This window comes from Colossoma macropomum, unplaced genomic scaffold, assembly GCF_904425465.1.
Source record: "Colossoma macropomum unplaced genomic scaffold, Colossoma_macropomum, whole genome shotgun sequence".
In the NCBI taxonomy this organism is placed as follows: domain Eukaryota; kingdom Metazoa; phylum Chordata; class Actinopteri; order Characiformes; family Serrasalmidae; genus Colossoma; species Colossoma macropomum.
The window spans coordinates 19,717,662-19,745,095 of record NW_023494800.1 but is presented as its reverse complement, the minus strand read 5'-3'; the positions used below and the strand labels follow the sequence as shown (position 1 = coordinate 19,745,095).

The 27,434-nt window shown below is 40.3% G+C and overlaps 2 protein-coding genes and 1 non-coding gene across 15 annotated transcripts in view; 1 reads left to right on the top strand and 2 right to left on the bottom strand.

The window, feature by feature from the left end:
* Positions 1-415: 415 nt before the first annotated feature.
* Positions 416-7,591, bottom strand: zgc:77262 (uncharacterized protein LOC402952 homolog). The gene is made up of 2 exons (XM_036588210.1): positions 7,522-7,591; positions 416-6,168 (listed from the first exon to the last, which is right to left on the bottom strand). Exon 2 carries the CDS (start codon positions 6,090-6,092, stop codon positions 5,094-5,096), a length of 999 nt encoding a protein of 332 aa, XP_036444103.1. The 5' UTR covers positions 6,093-6,168; positions 7,522-7,591; the 3' UTR covers positions 416-5,093.
* A 591-nt stretch (positions 7,592-8,182) lies between these two features.
* On the top strand, positions 8,183-8,255 carry trnav-cac. The gene has a single exon. It is a non-coding gene; the product is annotated as a tRNA-Val (tRNA).
* A 3,674-nt stretch (positions 8,256-11,929) lies between these two features.
* Positions 11,930-27,434, bottom strand: part of mark2a (MAP/microtubule affinity-regulating kinase 2a) — a 42,538-nt gene continuing 27,033 nt past the window's right edge. For 6 of the 13 annotated variants that reach the window (XM_036588377.1, XM_036588378.1, XM_036588381.1 and 3 more), the window contains exons 12-19: positions 27,263-27,383; positions 27,011-27,156; positions 25,894-25,982; positions 23,102-23,245; positions 18,842-19,102; positions 17,683-17,709; positions 15,150-15,188; positions 11,930-13,395 (exon numbers count right to left, since the gene is read on the bottom strand). In XM_036588377.1, coding sequence (XP_036444270.1) covers positions 12,960-13,395; positions 15,150-15,188; positions 17,683-17,709; positions 18,842-19,102; positions 23,102-23,245; positions 25,894-25,982; positions 27,011-27,156; positions 27,263-27,383 — 1,263 coding nt within the window. In that variant the 3' untranslated portion in view covers positions 11,930-12,959. The remainder of the gene's footprint in view (positions 13,396-15,149; positions 15,189-17,682; positions 17,710-18,841; positions 19,103-23,101; positions 23,246-25,893; positions 25,983-27,010; positions 27,157-27,262; positions 27,384-27,434) is intronic. The other 7 variants (XM_036588379.1, XM_036588383.1, XM_036588388.1 and 4 more) reach the window with 5 other exon arrangements.

Sequence of the window (27,434 nt, the reverse complement as noted above, 5' to 3'; positions counted from 1 at the left end):
TCATAGCATTAATGGGACAGACATTCTGTCTTTTGCCCTTATAAATAAAACATTCTACTGCCAATGTGGCATAAACCTGACTTCTTAGCCCACATTAAAAGTACTGTTATTAATACAAACCTGCAATACCAGTTTAGCCAGTTTACCAGTCTAAAGTCATGGACCTGAGTAACACGATTAGATTTGTAATAGCTTTACCATATTTCTACTGTACTGTCCGTTTATTCCAATTCTAGATGCAACAAAATATTTAGATGTCATCTGGCTGCCAGCTGTCAATGGCCTGTATTCACAAAGCTTCTCAGAGTAGGACTGCTGACCAAGGATCAGATTCCTCTCTTAATGACCATGACATTACTGACAAGAACAGATCCTAGACCATAAATAAATATGAAATATGAAGACAATGTTGGTATCTCTTGCTAAATAATGAAACAGATTTATTAGATACCACATCTTACAAATGATCGTGGATGTGTGCCACAAAAGCTTCAGGTTCAGTTGTATGCAAATGTTTGAAAACCCTTGGCCAAATGCATGTTTTGTCAGTTTTCTAAGTTAAAATAAGTTAACATATCCTGTACAGAGAACACACTAACCTGTTTTCACTTGAAAACTAACAAGACATGTCATTTGACCAGGGGTGTTCAAACTTTTGCATACAAGTATAGATCACTGGTACATGTATCTGACACAGCAACATTTGCAGCAACTGTTGCAATAAGGTGTACACAGTTCACTGCTGTGCCTGATACACTCATACCAGAGCAACACACATTAACATGCTGAGAATGATCCACCACTTAAATATTATCTGCCTAGCTACGGTCTGGTGGTCGCTTTCTACTAATTTTAAAACGACAGGGCGATGGGGACTGATAAATTGTGCAGCAGCACATGGGCTACAGTCTGTTATTGTACACCTGCACCCAGAGAGTGTATGGTAGCTGATAAAATGACTGAATATAGGTAGATAAGGTAGATAATAAATGGACTGATAAGTCTTTAATGTCTCTTATAATGAAAATGTATTAGAATTTTACTTTTGTCTTTTTTATTTACTCTTATTAAATCCAGTCTTCATTCTAAGAAACTCACTATTAATAAGTTTCTGCTTCCATCATCATTACGTTTTGCTCAGCTGAGGAACATTATTTGTAGCCTAGTTTAAATGACATTATACACCAGTTTATTAGGCACACCATCTTCTACCTACCATGACTGGGCATTTTACCATACAGATGCACTTTGTAGGTTTACAATTACTGACTGTAGATCATTTGTTGCTGCACAATTGATCAGCCCCCTCTACCCCACCAATCAATGGAAAGGGACCACATGGAGGAGGACCATTCTCAGCTGTAGTGACACCATGACATCAAGGCACTAAGATGGCGCTGGGATTTTGCATGCCGTGCAGACTTACTGACCATTTATTAGACACACCCGTCTGGTTGGTGGACTACTCAATCCAGCACTGTTGCTGAGGTATGTAATCAAGCAACAGATGGGCTACAGACAGTAACTGTAAACCTACAAAATGCACCCATGTGGTAGATGTTTCTGATAAACTGGCCAATTTACATGTACAAGGTAGGTGTCAGTGTTTACTATTATCACCTTGTAGAGAATCTGCTCACTATTTGCTATATATACTGAACATGCCCTGTGATGGGTTTGAACTGCAGATAAATGTAATTAATTAATTACGAATGAACATCTAACTTTCAACACCTTGATTTTTTTAATGTCAGGCAGTTGAGACTGTATTTCTCAAGACAGCTAGACAGAGTCTATTAACAATGTAGAATGTTGTTGCACAGAATTATATGGTATTTGCTGCCTTTTTGTCACTGACATGAGGAAACAAAAGGACCCCAACACCTGACAAACCAGAAAGTGTTCTCAATCTTGAAAAACACGTATTTCTAGATGATCTCATCACACAAGTGACAATCATGACAATCATTGTCCTAGAGGCTTTAAGAGACACAAGGAAAATAATACACATTCCAGACATGGTTGTACAGTATCTGCCATATTTCAACCACTCTACATCGTTGCCTCCAATAGTATGATGAATTTAGAGGGGAAAAACACATAAAAAAGAGCATTGTCATATACAGTACTGTGCAAAAAACAAGATACCACCCTTTCATTTATTTAACTTCCAGTGAAAACAGCCAGTAAGTATTTATATGGAAATACTTATGGGGGAAAAAGGCAGAAATAAATATATTTAACAAAAAAATTCAACTAGATATATTTTCAGAACTTAGCATGTCCACAGTTTGCATTTATTCCGGCTTCCATTCTTTTCATGAGACTTGCTTTCAATTTTTCAAAGAAATCAGAAAGGATATTTTTTACACCTTCAACGTTAGAAGTTCGTTGCATTTCCAGCTTCACACAATCCAAGTGATTCCAGTTACAAATTCATCAGTCCATAAAACCTATATCGCTGATGTCCATTTTTGGTGTTCTAGTGCAATCTCTTATCTCTTTTTCTTTTCTCAGAAAGGGCTTCTTGACAACTACACATCCTTCCAGACCCATAGCACATAGTTGTTTTCTCATAGTGGAAGGATGGACAGAAACGCCTGTGGATTTTTTCTGATCTGAAATAAGAGTGGAGCTTGATTTTCTGCTCTCTCTCAAAGCTGAAAGCTTTAAGTACTGTTTATCTGATGGGGACAGTTTTGGTGGTCTACCAGGTCTGAAACAGTTGTCAGGAATCCTATTTAATCTATATCTTTTTATTATTACAATTTTTCAAACTGTTACATTTCTTTGATTTCCCTTTTCCTTATACAAGTGGATTATATCCAATCTCATGTAGCCATTTTAGATGGACGAGAGAGAAATTTGCAGGTAGCTAAAGTGTGTTCAGGTTGTTGTTTGTGTCAATTTTAGTGTTTCTTTGAAGGGGAATATAATGCCAATGACACCTTGAACAAAAGCTTTTGTTGGGAGGACACAGCTGTAACTGGTTGGCTTTAAGATTAGAAAGATGGAATAGTGGTTGTAGGTGTACAAATATAAAAAGAGTGGACAGATTAAATACTGAAAGATTTGATATTATACTTGTGTTGGATGCTTTTGTGTAATTTTCTGATAATGTGTTTCCTGCTTTTTCTGTACTTAATGGCTGTTTTGAACAAAAAATAAATAAATAATAGGGTCTCTGACTGTTGCACACTACTGTAGATGTTCCACAAAAGCAAGACAAACGTTTAGATAAAACCAATGCTTTTCAACATTACTTACCTGTTTATTTCACTCACCTACATGTTCTGAGGCCACACAGTCAGCTACAAAGTTATTTAACAGGACTACTTATATTTTATTAACCTTGGCCAGGGCTTGGGGCAGGGACACAGTAATAGCAGGGTTGAGTGATGGGAACTCACAAGTTACATTTGGTCTGCTTTTGGACTCTAAGCACCCTCTGTGCTGTGGTATCAGCAGCTAAGTCTGCATACAAGCCTGTTATTTGAATTTTTTTTTTTTACCAGATTTCAACAGGTCCTTTGCAGTAAACGAGTGTTAACGTGGGCGGAAAGGCAACAGAAAAAATGCCTTTTTGTAAAAAATAAATAACCAACAAAAAAAGTAAGTTTTAAAATAAATAAAAACAGTGAAATGAAAAATGTTACGTTAGTCAGATCAGTCGATGTTTTATTTAAGCGGCTAGATGGAGACAGCGACTGCTAGCACATAACTAAATTTATTTTTTAAGTAACCAAAACAAGCACAAAAATCGTCTCACGTTCGAACAACCGTTAAAGATTTTGAGTGGAACAATTTATAAAGATATCGGTTCGCATCAACAGTCGAGATTTTTAAGAGGTACATATTAAGCAGAATTGTATTTTAACAATAAGACCGTAGGCAACAATAGTACAAGTGGGACAAGCTACAATGTTGGGGTTTCAATCACAAGCACGTCCATTGTATTGTAACGCTAAATGTCTGGAGAGTCAAGAGAGGCTACGATTTTCAGTCTGCGGTAGCGATTAACCGGCAAAACACAGTTTATCTAGGAATACAGAGAAGCAACCTAAGAATCAGCCTGAGCGTTTTGTTTTATTTAGACGGTCAGCGGATGGCCATTTGCTTTCCGAGTTTCCTTTAGTTGATGGTGCTTTATCCTAGGAGGTGACGTTGTTTCCAAGTGTTGAGCGGCCGGTGGATGTCGTGCTCGGTCGACCAGTAAGATGTGATTTGTTCATCAGTCGGTGTGTGCCCAGCTCCGCCCACTACCACACATTTACCCACATCCTCCCTCTTCCTCTTAACACTGATCCCAACTCTCACACGCAAAATCATTTCAAACAATGCCTTTCGAATCACTCAGACCATATCAAAGCCATCCATAACAGACTTCCAAAAGAAAATAAATAAATAATTACAATTAAAAACAACCTTAACCTTAGCTACGCAGGACAGTGTCAAGATCTTTGGAGCCAGGGTAAGATTTCTGTTTGACTTCAAATTAGAGCCTTATCTTTCTTAACCATGCAAGTCATATGCCATGCTTCAAGACAAATGTCAATAACATACCACATCTAAATACTAAACAAAAACCCTTTAGGAACAATGCAAAGGTGGGGAGGGTTTCAGTTAAATAAAGATCTCAAGAACACATCTAGTCATAAGTCAATAATAAGAGGAAGCCTACACAGTACCTCAAGCTTTAGTTTTTCAGCCCTAAGGCTGAGGCAGTCCCTCACACTCCTTCAGAATCTAAACTGACAAACATGCAAGACACACCACTTATTTAAAGAACCCTGACAGAAAAACAAAACGACTATTTTGAATGTGGAAAAAAAATATTCAAAGCTGATATGTCTACAACTATCTTTTAATACACTATAAAAATCTGTCTAAATGCAAATGCAAATCAGTATTTCATGATCCTTCAATAAGCTGAATTTAATTTATAGTTAAATCAATGTATACAGTATCTACCCGTTGTCAGAATTAGCTACAACCGTCATAAAATATTTCCTAACTCCCTGCAGATATGTCCCTCTTAGATCACTTGTACACTACAATTCCAAACGGGGACTCGGACTTGAACAATGTGCATTTTAGTAGCCGCGACCAAAGCCGTTGCTGTATTTATCCTCCAAGTAATCATCTTTATCAAAGCCTGAGCCGAGAGAATAGCGCTGATAGTGGGAGGACGAGGCGGAGGAGGGAGGAGGAGGAGGTGCGGAGCCTGTGCCGCTGCGGGCGTAGCTGCGGGCATAGCCGGCAGAGGAGGGTGGTGGGGGCGGCGGAGGCAGGAGAGAGCGACGGCTGCCCAAAGGGCTGCGCTCACGGTAGTAGCGAGAGGCGAGAGGAGGAGAAAGCGGTCGCTGCGGAGGCGGAAGACGTCGCTCGTAGGGATCCCGCTCATAATAACGCGAGGAGGCAGCGGCATATGGGTCGGGCCGAACGCCCCTCTCATACGCCTCGCGCTCATAGTAGGCGCGGGGAGGCGGTGGAGGGAGAGGAGGAGGTGGAAGTCGACCACGGGGCGCATAGTAGTCGCCGGGCGGAGGGCGTGGGGGAAGGTAGTGAGGGTGGTGGTGTGGGTGGGGTGGATAGTGATGGGGAGGAGGGGGGAGATAGTCCTCCCCTCGGCCATTTTTGGCTTGGTTACTGCGAGAGAGGGAAACAAAGATCTTTTGACCCTCCACTTTAGAATGATTAAGTTCCCTGATGGCCTCCAAGGCCTCATTTTCCCTCTGCATATGAACAAAAGCAAAATTCTTCACAATATCACACTCCACCACTTTGCCAAATGGCTGGAAGAGCTCCTTAATTTTGGCAGCTGTGACACCCTCAGGCACATTGCCCACATAGATCTTGGTGGCGTTGCGCACTTTGGTGGTGGCGTACTCAACGGTGATGCGAGAGCCGTTGAGGACGTGCTTGTGCAAGGCAGCGACAGCCTTCTGGGCGGCATCCTCCTCATCCATGTGCACAAAGCCATAGTTCTTCAAGATGTCACAGTCTGACACGGTGCCATGCTGCTCAAACAAAGCACGGAGCTCTGCTTCTGTGGTTGCCGAAGCTACGTTGCCAACAAATATCTTCACCATTGTTGACGGATTTGATGAGGCTGCTTTACGTTTGAGAGGTGGTCCTTTTGTGTTCCTTGGCTACTGGAAACAGACCCTACAAGCAAAAACAGTTCTGTAAGAAATAAAATGAAGTTTGACCAAGAAATGAATAAAATGAATTTTTTGACCAAGACTAATATGACGTTTTTATGGCTCTTCCTCACACAGACTAAATGTGTTAGGTCTAAAGTTTAAGGGCCAGGGACCATATTCATGAAGCTTCTCAAAGTAGGAGTGCAGATCTAGAGTCTGTCCCTGTCAGTAATGCAAGTGAATAAGACAGGAATCTGATCTTAGATCAGAGCCTACTCTGAAAGGCTTCATGAATACAGGCCCAGGTTCCCATACAAAGATCAAGCACAAATATGGACTATAAAGATTCCCAATAGTGATTCAGCACTGGCACACTGCAAATGCGGCTTACATCTCCGCCACTGTGCGGCTTTTTCTGTGTCATGCAAATGAAGACTTTTGTACAGTCTCTGATCAACACAGCCAGCAGGACATTACAGTGCATAAGTAATCTGAACACTCACTCCGGATTTTTCTTTGTTTTTTCTTCTCTTGATTTGCTGCCGCTCAAACCGAAAGTGAAACAACGCTGATATACACTAACCTAACTACATGCTTTAGCCGTGACAGCTACAGCTATTTTGTACTTTATTTGTACATTTTCCGTCCCACATCCTGAAACCGAATATACATTTATGCTGCTCGGTGCTGCAGTCGACAGTGGTCCATTTAGCTACGTTACAAAAAATCCAAACACAAGTGATGAAAATACAGTGGCGCTGCGTTTTGTTTACGCAGCTAGAAGTACGTGACTTTTAAAAACAAGGAGGTAAATTTTTGCAGCACCTTATTTTGGCGATTTACCAAAGCAAATCGATCAGAATTCATTTTCAGAGTCGATGTATAAGTCTTTCCTGGAAGCACGCCGCACAAATTCGGGCTTAACAGGACATGTTACTTTAAAGAATAACCAAACAGAAGAGGAAGTGAAGGTGACTAGCTGGCGTCTCCGCCATGTCTACCGTTTTTATGCTATCAGCTATCGAGCAACACTTGCACTGAGAATACTCAACTAGTCTCACTAGCTACTAAGGCTATGACCAAGCTGTGCTGTGTGAGGTTAAACCACAATTTGAAAAAAAAACACAACATGCCGTGGCAAGCGGCCACAAAGGGCCAACAACTAGCTACCAAGCTAACCGAATGCTAGCTAGCTAACGCTGGCTTTCATTACCGCTACATACATGAGCGGTGCTGACGGAGTGCGCTAACCGGAGCTGCAGCAAGTTACCGCTATTTAACCTGTTTATATAACCAAAATACATCTTAATCATGTACGAAATTTGAAAATTATCAGAATAACTGTTAATTCATACTCGTATTATTCAAAACTCACCACAAATCAAGACTGCGACGAAAGCTCCTGCTGGTGGCTTCCTGGTTTCGTCTGCTAGTCGTTTTGTTTCGTGAGCAGGAAGAGGAGAGGACAGGAGAAAACGGACGCAATGGGTCTGCCTTCATTTCGCCGTCGCCCTCTAATGTTCGGGATCTGACGTTTCGGCCTTCGATCTGAATTTTACTCTCGCGTTATAAACTTTATGAGATTATTTTAAACAGATGTTTTGAACATACATGCAAATGGATGATACGTATAAGAAATGGGAGCATCCTGTAGACACATAAGTTATAATCGATGTAACTATCTGCTCAGTTTGAAGATAAACCGGCAGAATCCGAATGGTTAGCTAACTTACGCCTCCACCACAGGACGAGGGACATGAAGTCCCTTTGAACACGTTCTGCGCATCGCAAAGAACTACACAGCCGTGTTAGCTAGTTAGGTAGCTGCAGTAATGTTACTCTTTTCACATCATGTGAATTCAATGGGGCTTTCTACCTCTGCACTTTGCACATTTTTACGCGATTTGCTGACATAAATTGACTTAACAAAATAAATTATGATTCGTACAATTCCTTTACACGAAAACAATTAACCTGACGTCGTAGCAGGGCATTCAGTGGTCAAAACGAGAAACTGGAGACGGGTTTTCACCAAGGTTTCCGTAGTGTAGTGGTTATCACGTTCGCCTCACACGCGAAAGGTCCCCGGTTCGAAACCGGGCGGAAACATGTGAATTTTTTTTCTTTGCTTCTTTTCACTTTTTGCCAAAACTGTTTATAAATGGAACATTTACCAGTTTGGATACTGGTGAGAAGCTCATGGCAAATGCCTAACAATGGCGACTGGATTTGCGACAGTTGGTCCTGAAGGCTTAAGAACAGTCAAAATGAGGAAATGCAGAGTGTAAACAAAAGGAACTAGACGTTGATTGCAGAGGTCTGCTCAGGACTGATTTCTCAGTCTTGCTCCTGCAGAAAATCTAAATCTGCACCATTTGTCTCGCTCCCGCCCACAGATCTGTGTAACTGGGTTCTATCTGTCTTAGACACAAATTAAAATGACTGACACATGACAGACTAGCGCACTTTGCACAGCTGTGGCCGTCTGAGTGGCTGCGTCCAGAAACTTTGGGCACTGCTTCTCCCTACCTCTCCTGCCCACACAAATGCAGAGGAATCACAGAAAGGAATGGAAAGAACGGGAGCCATTACATTTAACTGTAAAACTATACACATATCTACCTGTGCCTTTTGAAGTTCCTCTCAGAACAGTTGATATGTATGATTTATTCAGTAACACTGCAAAAACGGGGATGTATGTTAAGACTCTGGTATTCAGACAGCCAGTAAGACGGCATCACAAAATTGGCGTCAAGGTCATGGAGGAGAGGAGGAGGACTGGTCAGCAAAAGCACTTTCAGGGTTTTTGGACGCAGCCACTGTCAGAAGACTTCACCGGTATTACTGCCTACAAGAATGCATTTTACATGACTGTTCATGTAATTGGTTGCTCGTGTTTAGAACTAGTTTAGAACTTCAATTTAGAATGAATTTATTACTTTTATTATTTTGCCATTAGATAGTATTTATATATGGCAATTAAGGGATTGCAATCATTTTATTTAGGCTCTTCATTAGTTTGTGGGATTTCTCTACACATATTTCTTGTCCTGCTCCCGCCCGCAATGAGCAGGTTCACCACCCTCTAACATGTATGACGATGAAAATGAGGCCCACACCGCAAAATACTGCAGGAATGCAGACCTCTAGTCGGTAGGAACTATTTTGTGCATTTTTCAATTGTCGAGATGTAAACAGTGGTTTGATGTGAAATGGTTCAGTGTAGAATCTATAAATATATAATATATATATAAATCACTAATGGAAAAACAAAACAAAACAATAAAAACATTAGGGGGTATAGTTTTGCCTTACAATGCCCTCACCGCTATGAAAGGATACTTTTTAAGAAAAATATTGTGGCACAGGAGCACTTTATGAAATAACTTTCTGTGAAGTAGATATTAGAGGCATTAAACGCTTCTCTAGAATTGACCATTTACCATCAAACTGCTCAGAATTCCCCATCATTCAGTTTTTGGATGGATTTAGAATTTGAGTATAGACTTATATTCAAAGTATTATCCATTGAACTAAATTGTGCTAATAATGACACCACTTTGGGCTATACTTAAAAATACTTTTACACAGTTTAATCTTAATCACATCTAAGTCCTAATTAATTCTGAATTTAACATTCCTTTTTAGGACAGAGGAATACCAAGAAGAGAGGACCTTTAAAGACCTAACAAACTTCAGCAGCTATGCTAATAGTCTGTACTGCCATACTGAGTTGTACAGCAGTTCTATAGGGAGCTACAGGGACCTCAAGCAGTTTTTTAAATTATGATTTTTTTTACCTGATACTTTTTGCTCCTACTCAATATGCTTTTTTTCTTGGTAGCAACACTTACAAGGTAATAATGGTTTTACCTGAGTACGATATTAGGCTACTCTAACCACCCCTGAAAACAACGAAGCTTCACAAACCAGGAATTTATAGCAGGCTTGCCATTTGAAAACCACTTGTATCCAAGGCCAACGTGCATAATAAGTAACCTGTTGAAAGCAGCACAAAGCCATGACCGCTTAGCAATGGAAAAAGCTGGATGTGCTTATGTTTGGAGAAAGCAAAGAAAAGCCTTTATTGTACAATCTCTGTTACCAGCTGTTAAAAGCAGTGGATCCATGTGATACAATTGAAAATTTTGAGGACAATTGGAGGACCAGACGCAGCGTACTACGCTAACACTGTTCCCTCATAACGCTCCTATATTATAATAACACTGTCAAGCAAAGTCAAGAATGGTTTCATAGACATGAATGTGAAGTCAGATTTCTTTCCTCCTCAGTCACCAGGTCCGAAACATCAGTGAACCTTCATTGATAGTTCTTTAGTGCAGAGTGGAAAGTGGATTACTACGTTCTTTATTCTTCTAAGAACTGGGGGCTTTCTTTTTGGTTTAGTGTCTCACAACACACTTCAAAACTAATATCACTCCAAGAAAGACTGAAGATGTTCTGTAGGTAAAGGGTGACTCTAGAAGTCCAGGTTGAAACTCTTTATGACTTCAATGTGAATAGACAGATAAAGAAATGTACATTTTTCTTGATTTACTGTTATCCTTTCATTTGTGCTCTATGTTAAAAAAAAAATAATAATAATAATTTAAAAATACTATATAACTATACTACCACCACTCCGTTACAAACACTTAAGTACCGGTGTGGTGACTGTAGCGGTCACCCCTGCCATCTTCCCATCTAGCTTGTGTCATTAGGTGTGGTTTAATTTCTACAGTGATGACCTAGCAATGCAACACCAGCTTATTACTTATTTGAGACCTTCTTTCCTAGCGGGATGGTAGCAACTACACTATTTAGCCTTTTGTGTTTAACTAATCCGCTCCAGTGCACTCCCCTCATTCTAGCTTTTATTGTGTTTGGTTCATTTTGAAAGCTGTGTCTCTTTAGATAGAAATTTAATAGTGATGACTGTTACAATACTTCAGTCCCATACCTGTAGTGGGCAAACACAAACTATTAAACACTCTGGCCTCTTTGCTTTCTGAGCTTAAATAGCCTCCTTTTTAAGCAAATTCATTAACATTTATGGCATTTAGCACACATCAACCCACATCACAGCTTTCAAAAGGATTGTAAATTTAATGAAGCGCTTGTGCCACCTACATTCAGCACAGCCATGTTTCATATCACTGAAAATCTTGTTTCTTGTAGAATCAAACCGTATTTGCTCTAATGACAACACAAATGGTGCACGTTTTCATGAGATCTCACCTGTTAATGCAAATCTGAGGCCCATTCTTTAAACTCTCTCAAAATGAGCTTTTCTCTAAAAATTTCAGCTTCTAGATTACCTACATTCCTGATTTATTTTACTAAAAAGCATGTGAAAATGCTTTATGACAACATGTTGTTGCTTTGATTAAACAAAATTAGATTTCAACAATCTGTTCAATAAAATCCTTTCTCTGGAATGTCCTGTAGTATCATCCAAAGGCTAGCTTTTAGGCTTTGAAATGTGAAAAAAGTTTGCATTTGTAAGTGGATGGTCTGTCATTTGTGTATCTAAATGTCATTTTCTCCCAAAAATTTCCAGAAAAAACTTTTGTAATTAACTGGAAAATATTCAGTGTAATATCTGTTTTTTTAAAAATATTCCATTTATCTGCAGGTCCTCACCTTAAAGAGGAAACACACTTTCCCTAGTGAAGCTGACTAGTAAGCATATTTTAACAGGCAATGGTTTAAATAAGAGAATTGCATTGCCATTCTATCTGAAAGCAAGATCAGTCAGCCTTACAAGAAAAACGGACAACAAATCATTCAACTTTGTTTATTCTTATAATAATATTATCTTCTCCAGAGAAAGGCAACAAAACACAGACTCATTCCAGTGCAGCACATTGAAACCAACCAGCAACTCTTAATTACACTACAATCCACCAATAATTACTTAATTGGCCCTTAATTAGCTTCTGATATATGACCCCTGCAGCAGGAAAAACCTAATTGTTTGGGCTGAGAGTGCAGAGAGGTGATTCACCTCTAGAGCACTGAGGGTTCAAGTCCGCACTTCCATTTCAGATCGGATAAGACACATTACCGTGATGTAGACTTTATTGTGGGATAGAGTATTAGAGCCATTCAGAGCATGATGAATTTTCAATTTCAGCTATGGCTCTACTGAGCGTGCCAAGCAGTTTAGTCTCAAATACTCATCACAAACTGTGTTGTACATTCAGAGTGTCAAACCACCAGTCTTCTCTCTCTGTTCATCACCAGGTAACCTGGAATTGAAAGTAAGAAAATCAAGTAATGTGGAGCTTTACCATAGATGGTGTCTGGGGTTAGGGAGCAGGGTATGGGGAATTACAGCGTGTTGAGACAGTAGCTGGTTTGAGTTTGTAATACAAGAACCACCAGCAAACAGTTTTCATTAATTACAACAACTTCCTTTCTCCGTTTTACTCTTCGAACAGAATATGACTGAGGATCAAGAAGAAAACACAAAACTGGGAACAAACAAAACCGCCACAAATAAAAGACAACAAAAGTAGGTGGGGGATGATGTAGGGACAGAAAACCCAAACCAAGAAAAAACACCACCTACCAAAAAGAAGGCCCTCAAAACGTCTATACACACAAACCTCCCCCATCAACCTGTCCCAACCCTCTAGTATCATTTACAGTCTTTAAACTCTCCTCTGCCACATCTCTGAGCTTGTCCACTGCTGTCCACTGTCCCATGCAAAGTTTGCTTGATCTCCTCACTCCCTACTTTAGGGCTAGAGCCCCTCACATCACTCACAGTTCAGTCTTATCCTATTCCGCCGATCGGGTTAAACATGCTCACAGTTTTAGTTCGTTGGCGATCTTGGAGGCGATGTTTTTGAAGGCAATGGAGGTGCCCGCGATCCGTTTGAAGCGCACCCCATTGAGGGAAAGACGGGGCAGCTTGCACACCTCCATCTCCCACTGGACGAAGTCGTCGCGGGATGGCTTTCCTGACATGCAGAGGAGCATGAAGCGCTCGCGGAGCTCATACTCGCAGCTGTTGGAGTCCAGAACTTTGCGGATCTCCTTCATCATCTCGTTGGGCTCCATGGAGGAGGTGGTCTTCATGCTCCAGGTGAAGCGCAGCGACCGGGGCTTGGTGTCCTTTGAGGACTGGGTGGACGAAGGCGTGCTGGACACTGGGGAGGAGGAAGACACAGAGTCTTTGTTGTCGTCACCCGCTGAACCCTGGGTACCTTTCTCCATCTTGTCCGCCGTGCTCAACATGGGTCTTCGGTGGAGGTAACGAAGAGGAGACAAACAGGAAAATAATGTCAACAAAAGGAAGCAAACTCATTTATTATGACATCATATTCTGAGACTGGTTCAACTCATTTACTGAAGACTTGATTGAGCAAAGCTGTGGCATGTAGGGAGGTATGGGGCTGAAGTGGGCAAGCACAAACTACCAAACACGTTGGCCTCTTTCCAACACAAAAAAAGGTAACAATAAATCTTCTCACAGAAAAACATGGCTAATTTTTTAAAAACAAACTAGGCGGGCAAGGTTGGGGGGAGGTCATTACGATGCAAAACTACAATGCAGTCAAACCCAGCCCTGACATCCTCTAACATTCTGTAACAAAACCTATATATATATATAGCACAAAATCAGTCTGATCACAAAACTGACATATAAACCAGGGCATTCAGTTCTGACTCTGGAGGGCTTCTTTGCTTTAACACACCTTATTAAACTCCTCTATTAATTGCTAGGTGTAGCTGTGTTAGGGGTGCACACTACATGATTTTAGTCCTGTTTTTTCAGTTGCAGACAATTTTTTGGGATCTGCGACACACTCATAATGTGAATGGTCCAACGACCAGGCTATCAGCAGTCACAGACATCCTGATATTTTCAAGCGTGTTTGAAATTCTCTGTGATAAATCTTGTAGTGTGAGCTCTCTACAAAAGGTGACAGAAACATTAATGAGCACTAGACAATCAGAGCACGAGAAAACTCAATTTTCCTAAATACTGACAGAGGCTGCTGCTCACCTGTTGACCACCTCTACGGCTGGGTTTGGAGTAGCCTCTCAGTTAGTGGTTACCAAACTCCCTCTTGGAGATCTACTTTCCTGCAGAGTTTAGTGCCAACTAAACTAAGGATGTCTGAAGTAGTTAATTAACCAGAGCAGGTGTGGCAGACTGTGGCTGAAATGAGACTCCGGAGAACGGTAGATCTCCAAGTCCAGAGTTGGTGACCACTGCTTTGATTCTATATTTGTGGCAGCTTTCTCCTCTGTGCTGGTAATGGCCACGTGTTCTGCACGGAGCCAGGAAATAAAGGAGAGGCTACAGGGCTGTGGAGTGCGATTCCTCCTTTGAAAAGGATCCTTTTTTTTTTTTATTCTTTTCTTCCTTTTTTTCTGCATTAGTGCAGAAACACTACGAAGTTTCTCAAGCTCACTTTTGGCACGTGATAGACGCTTCTAGTGGTTACTTCCGTGAGGTAGTGGCATTTTGTCATCAGGCTCAATTTGTCATAGATCTCTCCAGAGGCTGCAATCGCTTGTTTAGTGTGCACAATGCTACATCAACAAACAGCGTGCAAGCACTAAATCTTGTGCAATTGGTGCAGTATAGCAATTGAGATTTCAAAAGTCATGCAGTCCACTAGGCATTAGACCAGAGAAATCACCAAACCTGAGCCCTTCTGGGAGCAGAACTGAATATCCCTGTTGTACGTGTATGGTAAAAGCATCCAGACAAACAAAATGTCCTCGTTCATGATCATTAGTGTAGTACTACTAATCTAGCAGTGATAACTATTTTAAAAAATCAGTGAAATTTAATTGGCTAGGACTTGATTCAGAGTTTCAATTAAAAGTTCATTTTCATTTTATTCAAAAAAATAAATATCTAAAAAAAATTATATCCACTTCTAAAGAACAAACTAACAAATTAGATCCAAAGTATTGATGGTATTAAAATAGTTTTTATTTTGTTAAGATCACTGATCATTACTTAATTGATGTCCTCACCTGCTGGCCTCATCTCGACCCTCTCCCTCATACGGACTCCTCAAAGAAAATCGGCACAAGTTTAGTATCTTGTGTTTATGTTCTTTTCACTGGCTAGTTACAGAACATTTATATCACTACTCATGGCTACAAGCTCCTAATCTGAGAGCGTGCTCTTCTTGTAATCCTCTACCCTCTTCAATAAACACCACTCAAATATTTTTAATATCATAAGTTCATTGAGCACGTTCAGCTTAAAACTGCGCTAATAAATACTGTATTACAACTAAAAGGAACAGTTTCACTATATTTTAAAAAGACATTAACAGCCATAAAAATAAAGAGAATTAAAGGACAAACACCTCTGCCCAGAGAAGATCAAGAGTGGTGAACCACTTCCATTTCCTTAGACACAAGTGCACAGAACGGAGGAAGCAGAAGACAGGAAGCATTGTCTTACAGTCCCTCCACCACACTTTGAACAGCTTCTCTTAAACCCTCAAGGATTAGCACACTCGGATACACACACACGCTCACTTAGCTGAAGAAGCCACTTTTTTCTAGATATCTTGTGGTTTGTCTACCACAACCCATTTTTTCAAAACCACTGTTTGCTAAAACAATAAACCAATGGCCACGTCTCAAAGCATGATGCAATAAATGTTAAACAAATGTACAGTATATGTAAGTACCTAGGAAATATCTAAAGAGACAAGCCCTCATTTATTTTTATTTCCAGTCAAAACTGTCATTAAATACAGAGTTATACATTTTTCATCGAGTAAAACAAGCAGAAACCATACATTTAACAGAAAAAATACACACAAACCTCAACAACTAAATTCTTCAGTATTTAGTGTCCACTCTCCTTTTACTACAGGTTCTACTCTTTTTGGGGAACTCGTTTACATCTTTGCAAAGAATTCTGCAGGAATATTTTTCTATGCTTATTGTAAACACTTCCTAAGTTCAGTCTTGGTTGGGTGCATTTTCTGCTTGTCACGATCCAAGTTATCCCAATTATAAATTTAGACTTATTAGTTCATAAAAACCTTACTCCATATCGTGTCCAGTTTTAGTCGATTTCCTATTTACTCTCCCCATTAATGGCGTTGTGACAGCTACACATCCTTTCAGACCTAGTGTTGGGTTCTCACAGTGGAAGGACAGAGAAAAACAACTGTGGATTTTTTCAGATCTGAAGAAACAGTGGAGCTTGATTTTGTCCTCTCTCTCAAGCTTTCTCAAAGAGGAGTAAAGTACTGTTTATCTGATGGTGACAGTTTTGGTGGTCTACCAGGTTTTGCGCAGTTAGCAGTCTTATTTTTTCTCTATGTTTTAACTCTAGCTTTTCCCTCCCACTTATTTTTCTGTGACTTTCCCCTTACTTCTCAGAAAGATAAATAACTAGCCGTTTTGACTGGAAATTAAACAGATGACGAGTGGTCTCGGACTTTTGCACAACGCTGTATATTCATATTACAAGCAACTGTTAAGCACAAGTTCTATTCAACTATTACTAAAACTGGAGCACATACTTGACCACAAGAGGTCACATTTCTAAAAGTCAGTCTTCCATAGAACAATTTCTATGTAAATTCTTTGTTAATGTCATACAACAAATCTTTCCTACTTTTGTGTATTTCCTCCAGGTAGCTGATCCAGACGTGATGTGCGTGTACCATAACTTATCAAGGTGGAGGGAAAGTACACCCAGGGCAGCGGCCCCCTCAAAGACAATCCCAGCACACAGACAAAAGCAGCACCCCAAAGGTTTAGCGCAGCCATTAGAATATTTGAGTAACAGACCATACGCAGAAAGAAGGGAAAGACCTGCTCTGGAATTCAGGCACAGCCTACACCCTATCCTTGCCCTGCCAGCCTGAATGCATTCAGATGGACTTAATTATACAGTTATTATACACCTGAAACACTTGTTGACTATGTTCATTTTATACTAAAACTATTTAAATTCTTTGAACATGACACCTACATGGTTATAACTGCACCTACATTGGATACTGATTAAAAAAAAAAACTCTGCAGTTGATTTAATCTTGATGACACTAGACGCAGGGTGCTTTTAGGTTTATTCTAAAGCTACCAAGAAACACATGTAGAAAAAAGGTTCACCAGGTCTGTAATTGGATCTGAGGCATCTATGACCTTGAGAAGTCAGTCATAGTGTAGTACTTAACTGCATTGTAGAAGAGATGCAGGAAAACAGCACAGACTACAGCACAAGGAGACCATTCACAAGATCTGAGGCACAACAAACACTGACCAGAGACCACAGGCCCAGACAGAAGGAAAGGGGGGATGAGATGAGAGTGGAAAGGGACTGGAGAAGGAGGAAGTGGAAGAGGAAAGGGCTGGCAAAGAAGCAACTTGGGCAATGGAAGCAGGGCATTAGTAAAAGGCAAAACCATGGAGAGATGTCCAGCCTATGTTTTTAAACCCTTGAACCAAGACACAAAAGACCACAGAAAGAAGGAAGATAGAGCACAAAAATATAATGTCTTTGGGATGACTCAAGGGTAGTGTTATTGCCTACCTTCTGGGGAATCTGAATGAGAGATTTCTACAAGAAAACAAAAAAGGTGGGGAAGAAAAAAAGGGGGAAAAGTATGTTCTCAAATGTGTGGGAAAAAAACACAGCAAATTGTAAAAAAGGATAGAGATTAAATACTCCCAGGTGGCCTGTCAGGAAAACAAGTTACAGAGGGGAAGCATGGTCTGAGCAGTGTGGAGAGCACTTAAGTGTTAGCTGGAGGGCACAGAACAGGATAATGGAGTCATATTGGGGGGTGAAGTTGTGATGACTGGAGTTATGTAGGGCCAATTAAGAATACAGAAACTTCTGATGTCTTTATTACAAGATTAATGAGATTAATTTAGGGGGGTCCAACATCATGGTTAGGTCCATTATAGCATTTCTCACACTGAAACCCATCCCTGCTCCATCGGCCCTTCATTAGGGACCTGATCTTAGTCACAGATATCTGTGCCGCTCCAAACCAGCTCGTCCTGAAAAAGGGGAGTACTGCAGAGAGTCAACAGGCCAAATGGGTGCGCTTCAACATGCATCCTCTCATGTGAAAATAGCAGATACCATGTTACGAAACCATTTAAAAGGAGCATTGCACACAAACTTGACTATTTTAATTCAATTTTTAATGGCAAAAATATCCAGAAAGAATTCAGCCAGCACTACCCCTTTATAGCAGGACAAATTAAACTAGCAGTGATTTAACACTCATGTGACTTCGGGGATAAGGTGATAACAGGCCTCCATTAAAGCTGGGTCAAGCCAGGGGGAACCATAAGTGTCCTGTAGCAATAGTTAGGACTCAATGAATACAATTTCAAACCAGAACTGAACAACAGAATTTACAACAGTTGTCAGTTGTTTGATATCCAACCCTTTTTTGTTGCAGTGCTCAGATTTTATAGCTTTTAACTAAAGGAGGCATTTATGTTCCTGACCTTCTCATGTCTCACTGCTGCTTTTGTTAGGCTACAGCCTGTGTGCTTGTAGAGCACAGGCTAAATTAGCTCCCCACAATGTACTGACATTAAAATGCAGGACTTTGTCTGGAATGCTCCTTTAAGTGCACTATGCTTTTGTCTAAAACTACCATCCTACTATCGAGAAGACATTAAATCTTCATTAATGGTGTAGTGCCATCACAGACTCGTGGTTTTGAACTCACCTGCGTACAAATTTGGAGGTGAATTTGCTGAAAATGCCTGTACCAGGGCGGCGAGCCTGGCTGTTCCCATGGGAGAGGGAGGGGGATGCTGGGGGTCCGTTGTAGGCTGAGGCGTGCTGGTCTCGTGTGGCTCTTTGCTGGCCGGCGTGGAAAGTGCTTCTGCTTGTCACTCCTCTGGGGAAGTTGGTGCGGTCTGCTACCGTGGAGCTGCTTATGTTGTGGGTTGAAGGAGACACCACTGGAACTCTTTGTGGGCCGGTGCTGTATTATTATTTTTTTTTTAACATTTAGTAGACATACATAGATCAGAAGATGTTATGACAACTGCCTGGTAGCCAGGCAAAACTTACTTATTTAAATTCTAATTCTGTCAGTTATATTAGGTTGATAAATAAAGAGGGATAACTGAACCAAGTATTATGTGAAATGTCTACACACTTCATGCTGCCCACGGTGACAAAGATTTTTAATAAAGAACAGCCACTGTTTTCAGCTGAATGCTTCACATAGAGAAGGACACACTAAAACGCAGTCACCCTTTTAAATAGCCTACAGGCATTTTTATGTCTTATTAATTAATAACTCACTGTTTCTCTCAAACACAAGTCTGACAACCAAAAGTCAGACTCAACGTCCAGTTACTTGCTATTATCGTGTGAGAATTAGAGCTGTCAAAGTTAACAGGTAAATAATGTGTTAACACGACATTATTAATGACATGATAAACGTGATTAATCATAATGCATTACTTTATTTGTTAGTCATGGTTAGAATAGAAGAGTCAATAGAATTGTAACTGCCAGCTTGGCAAGACCATGTTCAATCACAATCTCTCACCAGAAGTGAGCAAAAGAGGTTTGTGAGCTGTGATTTAACCATGCATTTCTCCTAAAATATAAAAGTAGTAATTGTGTATTCTTGCATTGTTTTTAAGACTGTGCATTCCACAGATTATGACACTGCTCTGAAAAACAGGCAAATTGATGCTCTGCACAGCACAAAGGAAGAGAGATTCAGAAAAGAGCTCTGCTGTTTTCTGTTCTCTCCCTTCACCCAACCACTCCCTTCTTTGACAAACAGCATAAGGGAAGAACAAAAGTAGGTTGCCAGGTTGATGGGCAAAGACATGTCTTAAAGTCAATGTGTAAAGCATTCAAATGTTAAATAAATACTTTACATATTAACTTTGAGTTAATTCAAAGTTTCCACATATACTCAAATGAAACATCAGCTGTTTTATTTTCTTCCCCCTTTTCTTCAGGAAGTACTGCTAACCCTTCCATGTAGAGAACCTCTGATCTAGGTGCTATAAAGAAAGCAGTTGTGGTGTACCACAATTCGATTTCAGAGGGGGTGTATGTGCAAATGTTTCACAGAAGACAGTGTTCACTGATCCCTCTCAATATTTCAAAGCAGTATTAACAAATGTTCTGAATTTTTCTAAGAAAGGAAACAAACTCCAAGTCTTTTTAATCCTGCCATTTCAAATCATCACACAATATGCAGTTACTAGTACCAAACGTGATCTACATTACCAAGGATATATATGGATGCTTTGCTTTTTAATTCCACTTTTAATAGGTTTATGGTGGCATTTATCATGAAAGACCAAAACACAAATCAGTAGTCAAAGCTCCAGTCAGGAACAGCTGAAACAGTGCCACCTCTGGATTAGTGCAGGGTTTAAAGCATTACACAGAATGTTTGTGGAATCAGTTATTTTCCAATAGCCACGAGGATGAACAGCAAAATGTCCAACAGAAGTTTTCAAAAAGAATGTCTCTCCTTAATTCGTGCCTAATCCTCTCCAAGCCAGAAAGTTCTAAATATTCTCCCTTCTAAACCAATTCTGAAACGGTCACTAACAAACCAAGACTTCCTTTTGATCTCTGGTTTTCTAAATGGTAACCATGATTTACATATGAAACAATCATAATTTAAGACTGCATGTTAAATCTGCTGGAATAAATTCATGCATGCAATCTGGGGCATACTCTCAAATCCAGTGGAATGAAGTGTAATCCTGGGAGACAGGGTTTCTGAGACATGGCTTCATGTGCCAGGACAGCGATTTAATGCCATGTGACCAGCCATGGGCATAAACTCCACTCACCATGGAGTTCAAACCACTCACAGTCTTCACTAATTTACTATTTTAGGATTCCGTCCCCATCATTCGCAAAGAACACAAACTTACTGACATTTCTTATGGGGTTCTTGCTCTGTTATATATGCTATTTTAAACGAAAACACATGCATTTGAGTAATAAGTCAAGGCAGCTCCATCCATACTATTAATGGAATAAAACTTTGGATAGTGTTACTCGTTTGCTTTAAAAACCACTTAAGCCACCTTTTAATAAACATCAGCGAAAACCTGTTGGTTAGCATGCACAGCTGTGTGCTGTTAAAGCACACACACAATGGCTTCAGAAAAGGGAACTCAAGTGCAGCAAACTGCAGCAAGACAGGTTGGGGTAGGTTAGAATGTGTAACTAGAATAAGAACAGAGTTAACAATACGTTTGGTGTGTCTGTACTGAGGCAGGTGTCTCATGAAGGGAAAAAAAACTGATTGACTTAGACCAAGAGAAAAGAGCTTTGAGTAGTTAGGCAGCCTCAGCTAACAGAAACAGCAGACTGCAGCCTCATTTCTGAGGCTGAGGACATTGCAGCAGGCACTGACAAGCGTGTGAGATGAGAGCTAAAACATGCCCTAGAGTGGTGCAGTCTGAGGATAAACTTCACACCACACATGCACATAGGCAATGTTATGGATTAGCATACTTTTACACTGATTCAAGGCCATTACTGCTCTTTCCCTTACAATGGTTACGTGTAGGAATGTCCAAATGATTTTTTTTACCCCAGATCTGAGTCCTTTAATACAGAGTATTAACTGATAGTGGGATTGGTCCAATATTTGTATTTTTGTACATGATACAGCCACATAGTAAAGACGCAATAGGCTGCCAAATACTTAAAAATGCTACAAAAAAATTACTTTATTTGCAGTATGAGCACAGTGTGACACTCTGAACTGCTAAAGTTTAGGGTGTTTTTTTAGCTACTTTTTTAAATTCCAATTTTATAGTTTGTGTAAAGTCTAATTTGATGGACAAAGGTATTGAACTTGGCAAGCCATTCCTTTAAAAAGAGGTTTTAAACACAATTTTGCATCCTTTGTACCTGCTTTGAAAATGCCGTTACTGCTAAAGCTGATTTTATACTGGACATGTAGCACCGACATTACTGGTGAAAATTTTCTGCAATGCATTTGACTTGAATGAAAAAGATATATTTCAGAGAGAAATCTGTTAGAAACACTTCCAACAGAAATCTGTTAGAGCCACTATTAGAAACACTTTTCTGGCTTACTGCTACTGATACTGTCAGATACAAGCTGATGTGTAACATGAGCATGTCCTTTTTTCATCAGAAGATTGTGAAATAAAAGTAAATTTAACAGGGAAAGAGCTCAGTTTTGGATGTTTGCTGGCTTGCCAGTTAGTTACACGTGTGAGTCAGGTTCAGCCCTACTGTATTTCAACAATTTAGACATTTAAACTACTTGTTATTTCTGAAAATGTACCTCACAGCGGCAAGTAGTGGATTATGTCTGATAATGTCTCTACAACAATGTTGTAAAGAGAACGCAAAAAATATAACAAATAGGACAAGAATTGGATCGGGCTATAGCTGACAAGAATGTAGCAAATTCCCACTTAACTGAAATATGCCCGGATTGGCTCGTTCTGAGGGGATCAGGACATCCCTACTTAGAAGTTATTAGGGATTTGGGAAAGGAAGAAATGGTTCTAGATCAGTGTAAAAGTTCTACTTTGTGGGAAGGGAGGGATGGGGGGCCGATGTCATGTCAGTCAGTTAGCATGGAGCAGGAATGAAGGGTAGTGCATAGTGGAAGGGGTTGCTGAGGATATAAAGGAGTCAGTGGCACTCCAGGGAGGGAAACTCCAGCCTGGACAGCGTTGTCCACATGACGAAGGACTAATCAGGGCACTTTCCTCCAGGCTACTCCTACAACATTTCAACCATAAACTACTTCTCTACACTGCACTAAAAGAAGGAATGAAAAAGTCTCAAGTTGTAGTTTGCAGATGATAGCCAACCTAAACTAATCTCTGAAGTTACCACTAAATTATACTGCCCCTCTTTCTCTGCCCTGACTGAATGGCTCTAAAGTCTTTACCAGATCAGCTCTTTGCATATGGCCCAAAGTGTGGGCTGAGCTGCCACTTGCCTGGGCCGATGTGCATGGAGGTCTGGGGGGTTGGGGTGGGCCGAGGTGGACAGGGACTTGTGGTGACGGGGGCGGGAAGAGGAAGAGGAAGTTAGGACAGCAGCTGCCGAGGCGGTAGAGGCGCGGGACCCTGGGGTGCTCAAGCTGGGGGAGAAACATTCACAACAACCCTCTCCTGAAACCCCCTCAGAAAGGGGGCAGGAGTGGGGTGTGAAGTGTACAGGTTAGAGAGCTAATGGAGAAATGACTGCTGGTTGAGGGAAGGGTGGAGGGATACAGGACCACAAACTCAAAAATACAACACTAGCATATTGCGTAACAAAGCTCTAATAATGCAGGCTGGTCTTCACAGGCTCCTAGTTTGTCTGGAAACATATCACTCACCAAGGACTTTAGAGACTGTCAAAATGAAGACAAACTTGCATTATCTCAGCAAAGCAAATACATTATCAGAAGCAAAGCATTAAAATCATAAATCATGAGCTTAATGAGTACACTGTAATAGATCAGCTATTGATTAAACAATAGGGTTGGGCAGTATCCACTTTGTTTTCATAGCTTCAAACCATCTCTAAATATAAGCGTGGTGTATAGTAATACCTGCACATTAAAAAATGAGTTAAATGCGCTGAAACAGCAAGTGATGAAAAAGCTCTGTCATCTCATCCTACATTTCAAAAAATAAAATCAAATAAAAAGCTCCGTTCACTTACACTGTCACCAATTAAATGATTGCAATGCATGATTTTCAATCCATTATTCAATAAATGTAAAAACACAGCAACACCCGGGAAATGTTAAAGGGCCCATATTACGTCATTAGCTCAGATAGCATAAAACAATTTTGCTAGCCATAGAAAAAGTTCTATTCTAGCTAAGTGAAGCCAAATTAACAAGTTTAGATGATACGACTCAAATCTGAGGGTGTAAAGTCGAGCGACTGGTGCTCGAGACACAGAAAGCCAAAATGCAACCTGTGGTGTGGTGTTAGGAGCTGTAGCATGTCAGTTTAAGTTAAGCTAATTAAAGTTTAGTTAGCAGGCCAAATGTGCCACACACCACAGTTTAGGCTCTGTTCCAGCTACGCAGCCTTTGAAATTACACACATTTAGAGGATAAACATTCATATCTGAGAGCGCAAAGTTAAATGATTGGTGTTGAAGTGACAGATAAAACAGAACATATTCTGTGCTCATGTAGCTGTTGGCCATTGCTGAGCCATTCTCCTGCATAATTTATCTTAAGTATATCCTGGACCTGATTTATCAGCACATCAGATGGGGAAAAAAAACTGGCAACATACAGCAATGGGAAGTATTTGGTTCTATGGCAGAGGTCGACAGCATCTGTAAAGCGATTAGATGGTACTTAATTTTGAGATGGGAATGCACTTGGGACGTGTTTCAATCTTTAGTTATGACTGTTCACGCAAATCCAGCAGACCAAATGTGGAACAAAAATTTGACACTGTTACTGCAGAATACCTTATTACCGTTATACCGCCCAACCCTACAAGACATGTTAATCAGGTCAAATGGATGATAATGCAATCACTGGTAAAGTGTTTGCCTGGAATAGCATGATTTACATATGAAAGTGCGAAGAAGCTTAATTGAGCTTAAATCTAGAAGAAGAAAAAAAAAAAAAACACTCAACCAAGCGCAAAGTAAAACTACAAGCATTGCAAAACAACTTAGGTATGAAATCATCTTCCTTGGAATTGTGCCACCATCTCAGCAGTAGGTTAAGTAATGGACCAAACTGATCTGAAAAGCAGGTGAAAGACCTCTCCTTCATGTGAGTGAGATGTGTAAAATAGTGAGTTGGACATGAAGCGTCTACAGATCTGAAGCAGACGCAAGAGCCATGCTGCCACTGCTGCTTTTCCCTCTTCATGACCTGGCTACAGGAGCAGCCAGCATCAGTTAGCCCAGATTAGGCAATGGAGTTGTGTATATCAGGGTCAATCTGTGTAATACCTGAATGTGTGTCAGTGTGTCTAAAGAGCTTGCCTTCACAAGCGCTCACCACCACAACACTCTCAACCACTTTAAAGGAAGTGAGATATTACTGCAACTGGCAGCTGATCTCTTATCAGGTTCTCATGCAAGACTCATGTACATGACTGATTCTAATCAACTCCGACAACGATCAATAAATATCTAAAACGCATGCTGTTTTGGTAGCTATTCACAGGAATGCATGCTTAAATAAGTGAAAAGTACACAATCTCAGCATCAAAATAAAAATTAAAGGCACATAAATTTAAAAGGCATTTAATACAATTTGGAGTGCCTACTGCTATCAATAACAGCAGAGTGTTTTTCTGTAGCAGTCCATTACAACCTTTGCTACAGCGATTTTTCATTATTTTTACTGCCATTAGATTTTCAACAGCTATAAGGGATGATTTAGATGACACTTGGTCTTCAGCATTTTAATGCTCCTAACTCCCAAAGGTGCTGCAAATCCTGCAGGCCGGATTTCAACCTCATGCTGCACTGAAGCATGAGGCCAAATGCGTGTGAGCGTGTGTACATAACGGGATTATGTTTCTCATGCTGGCATGGTGTCAGCCAGACTAGGTCAAGAGCAGCTCGTCACTCCACTGCAAACACTGCAGTCCACAAACACACCCTCTAAAATATGGTGCACATGCACGTAACATCTTGTCCACAGAATGAGCACATTTTCTATATGCGCTCTATGTGGGTACACACGAGTCACTGTCAAATAGACTCTGCATACATGTGCTGTTCTTCCACAGAATGAGTGTGCGCGCGTGTGTGTACCTGTCCTTGCCGTTCTGCACACCCAGAGTAGATCTCTCAGAAACAGGGGAGTTCCTCCCACGACTTGTACCAGTAGAGAGGATGCTGTTCTGTACAGCACAGAAAGGAGAAAGCACTATCACCATCACAGGTGGAACAATAAATTGAAAATACATTGCAAAGCACAAAATGTGAGTTAGTGCATCACTGAAACAGGTGATATCCACAACATTCCAATAATAATGTCATCTAATGCAACTGCATTGTTAGGACACCAAGTAACAATCAACTAGGTTGTACAACGCCATGGATACAATCATTTTACACCACTGAAATTTGGTTCAAAATACTGTGAAAATATAGTTTGCGCTATACCATGAATCAAACCAACAGACAGAACGTTGTTACTGGGGGTTGACCAATATCAAGTTTAGTTTTGGGCCACTACCAGTACTGATTAGTATATAAGGATTTGAAATTTATAGTGTGGCAATTTTGAGGCACAATTCCTGTGCAAAACACACATTAAAATAATTAACATATCTAATTATAAGGTGGACTGAATCAAATGCACCTCTAAAGTGAAAATAATGTTTAAGGAAATACTAACCGTAAACATCTGAACATTTATACAAGCAAAGCACATGAAGCTTCCAGGCAGTATACATGTTTGGACAGAAAGTGTAATATTTTAAAATGAACTTTAAATAGATAAAAATAAACTGTTCTTTATTTATAACAGCTCCCCAACACCTAGAGTGGCTTTAACTCAAGCTAATTAAAGTGCATGTATTAGGCATGCATTAAAGCCTATCTAATGTTTCTCATTTTTATTATTAATTCTTTTTATTCATTATTTTTGCAAAGGTTTTCTTGTCTGCTATTATAAGGATGGTTTATTAAGACTCCCTTGCGTGACTGTAATATTAGTAGTTGTAAAGCAAACTACAGATGACGGAATGTGGCAAAACTAAGAAAAAGAAGTTTGAGTCTGTAAATGATAAATAATGAATTATAATTACAGATAGGACCGATAATCAAACTGATACACCTCTAAAGGCTAGTATAAACCACAGTCGTAACAGGCACATTTCCAGCCACACAGTGGTCAGCTTCACTGCAGAAAATGTGAACTCACAGTGGAGGGGGTAGGAGTTTTCTTGCGGTCGCCTGTAGCCAGAGGGCTTGGTGGAACTTTAGCCGAGCTGCCTGAGCTTTTTCTCCCGTATTCTTCAGCCACGTGCTTGCTATCCCCCTGAGAGTGCTTGGATGAGGCAGATGAACCTACAGTAAGGAAGGAAAACACAAAGAGGTACAAAAATAGGCATTAAACAGACACTTGAAGAATTAAAACACTAAGTATGTCTCAGGTGAGCTAAACGTGTCTTACTTTGCTCTGCAGATCTGCGGGACTTCTGATTGGAGGTACTGCGTTGTACCTTGTGAGAAGGAGACTGGGCATTGTTTGTGAGGTCAATGCTTGGACGGGGTTTTATTGAGAGTTCATCCAGCTGAAAGAGAAAAATGAGTGAACGCAGTGAAGAAAAAACAAAACAAAAAAA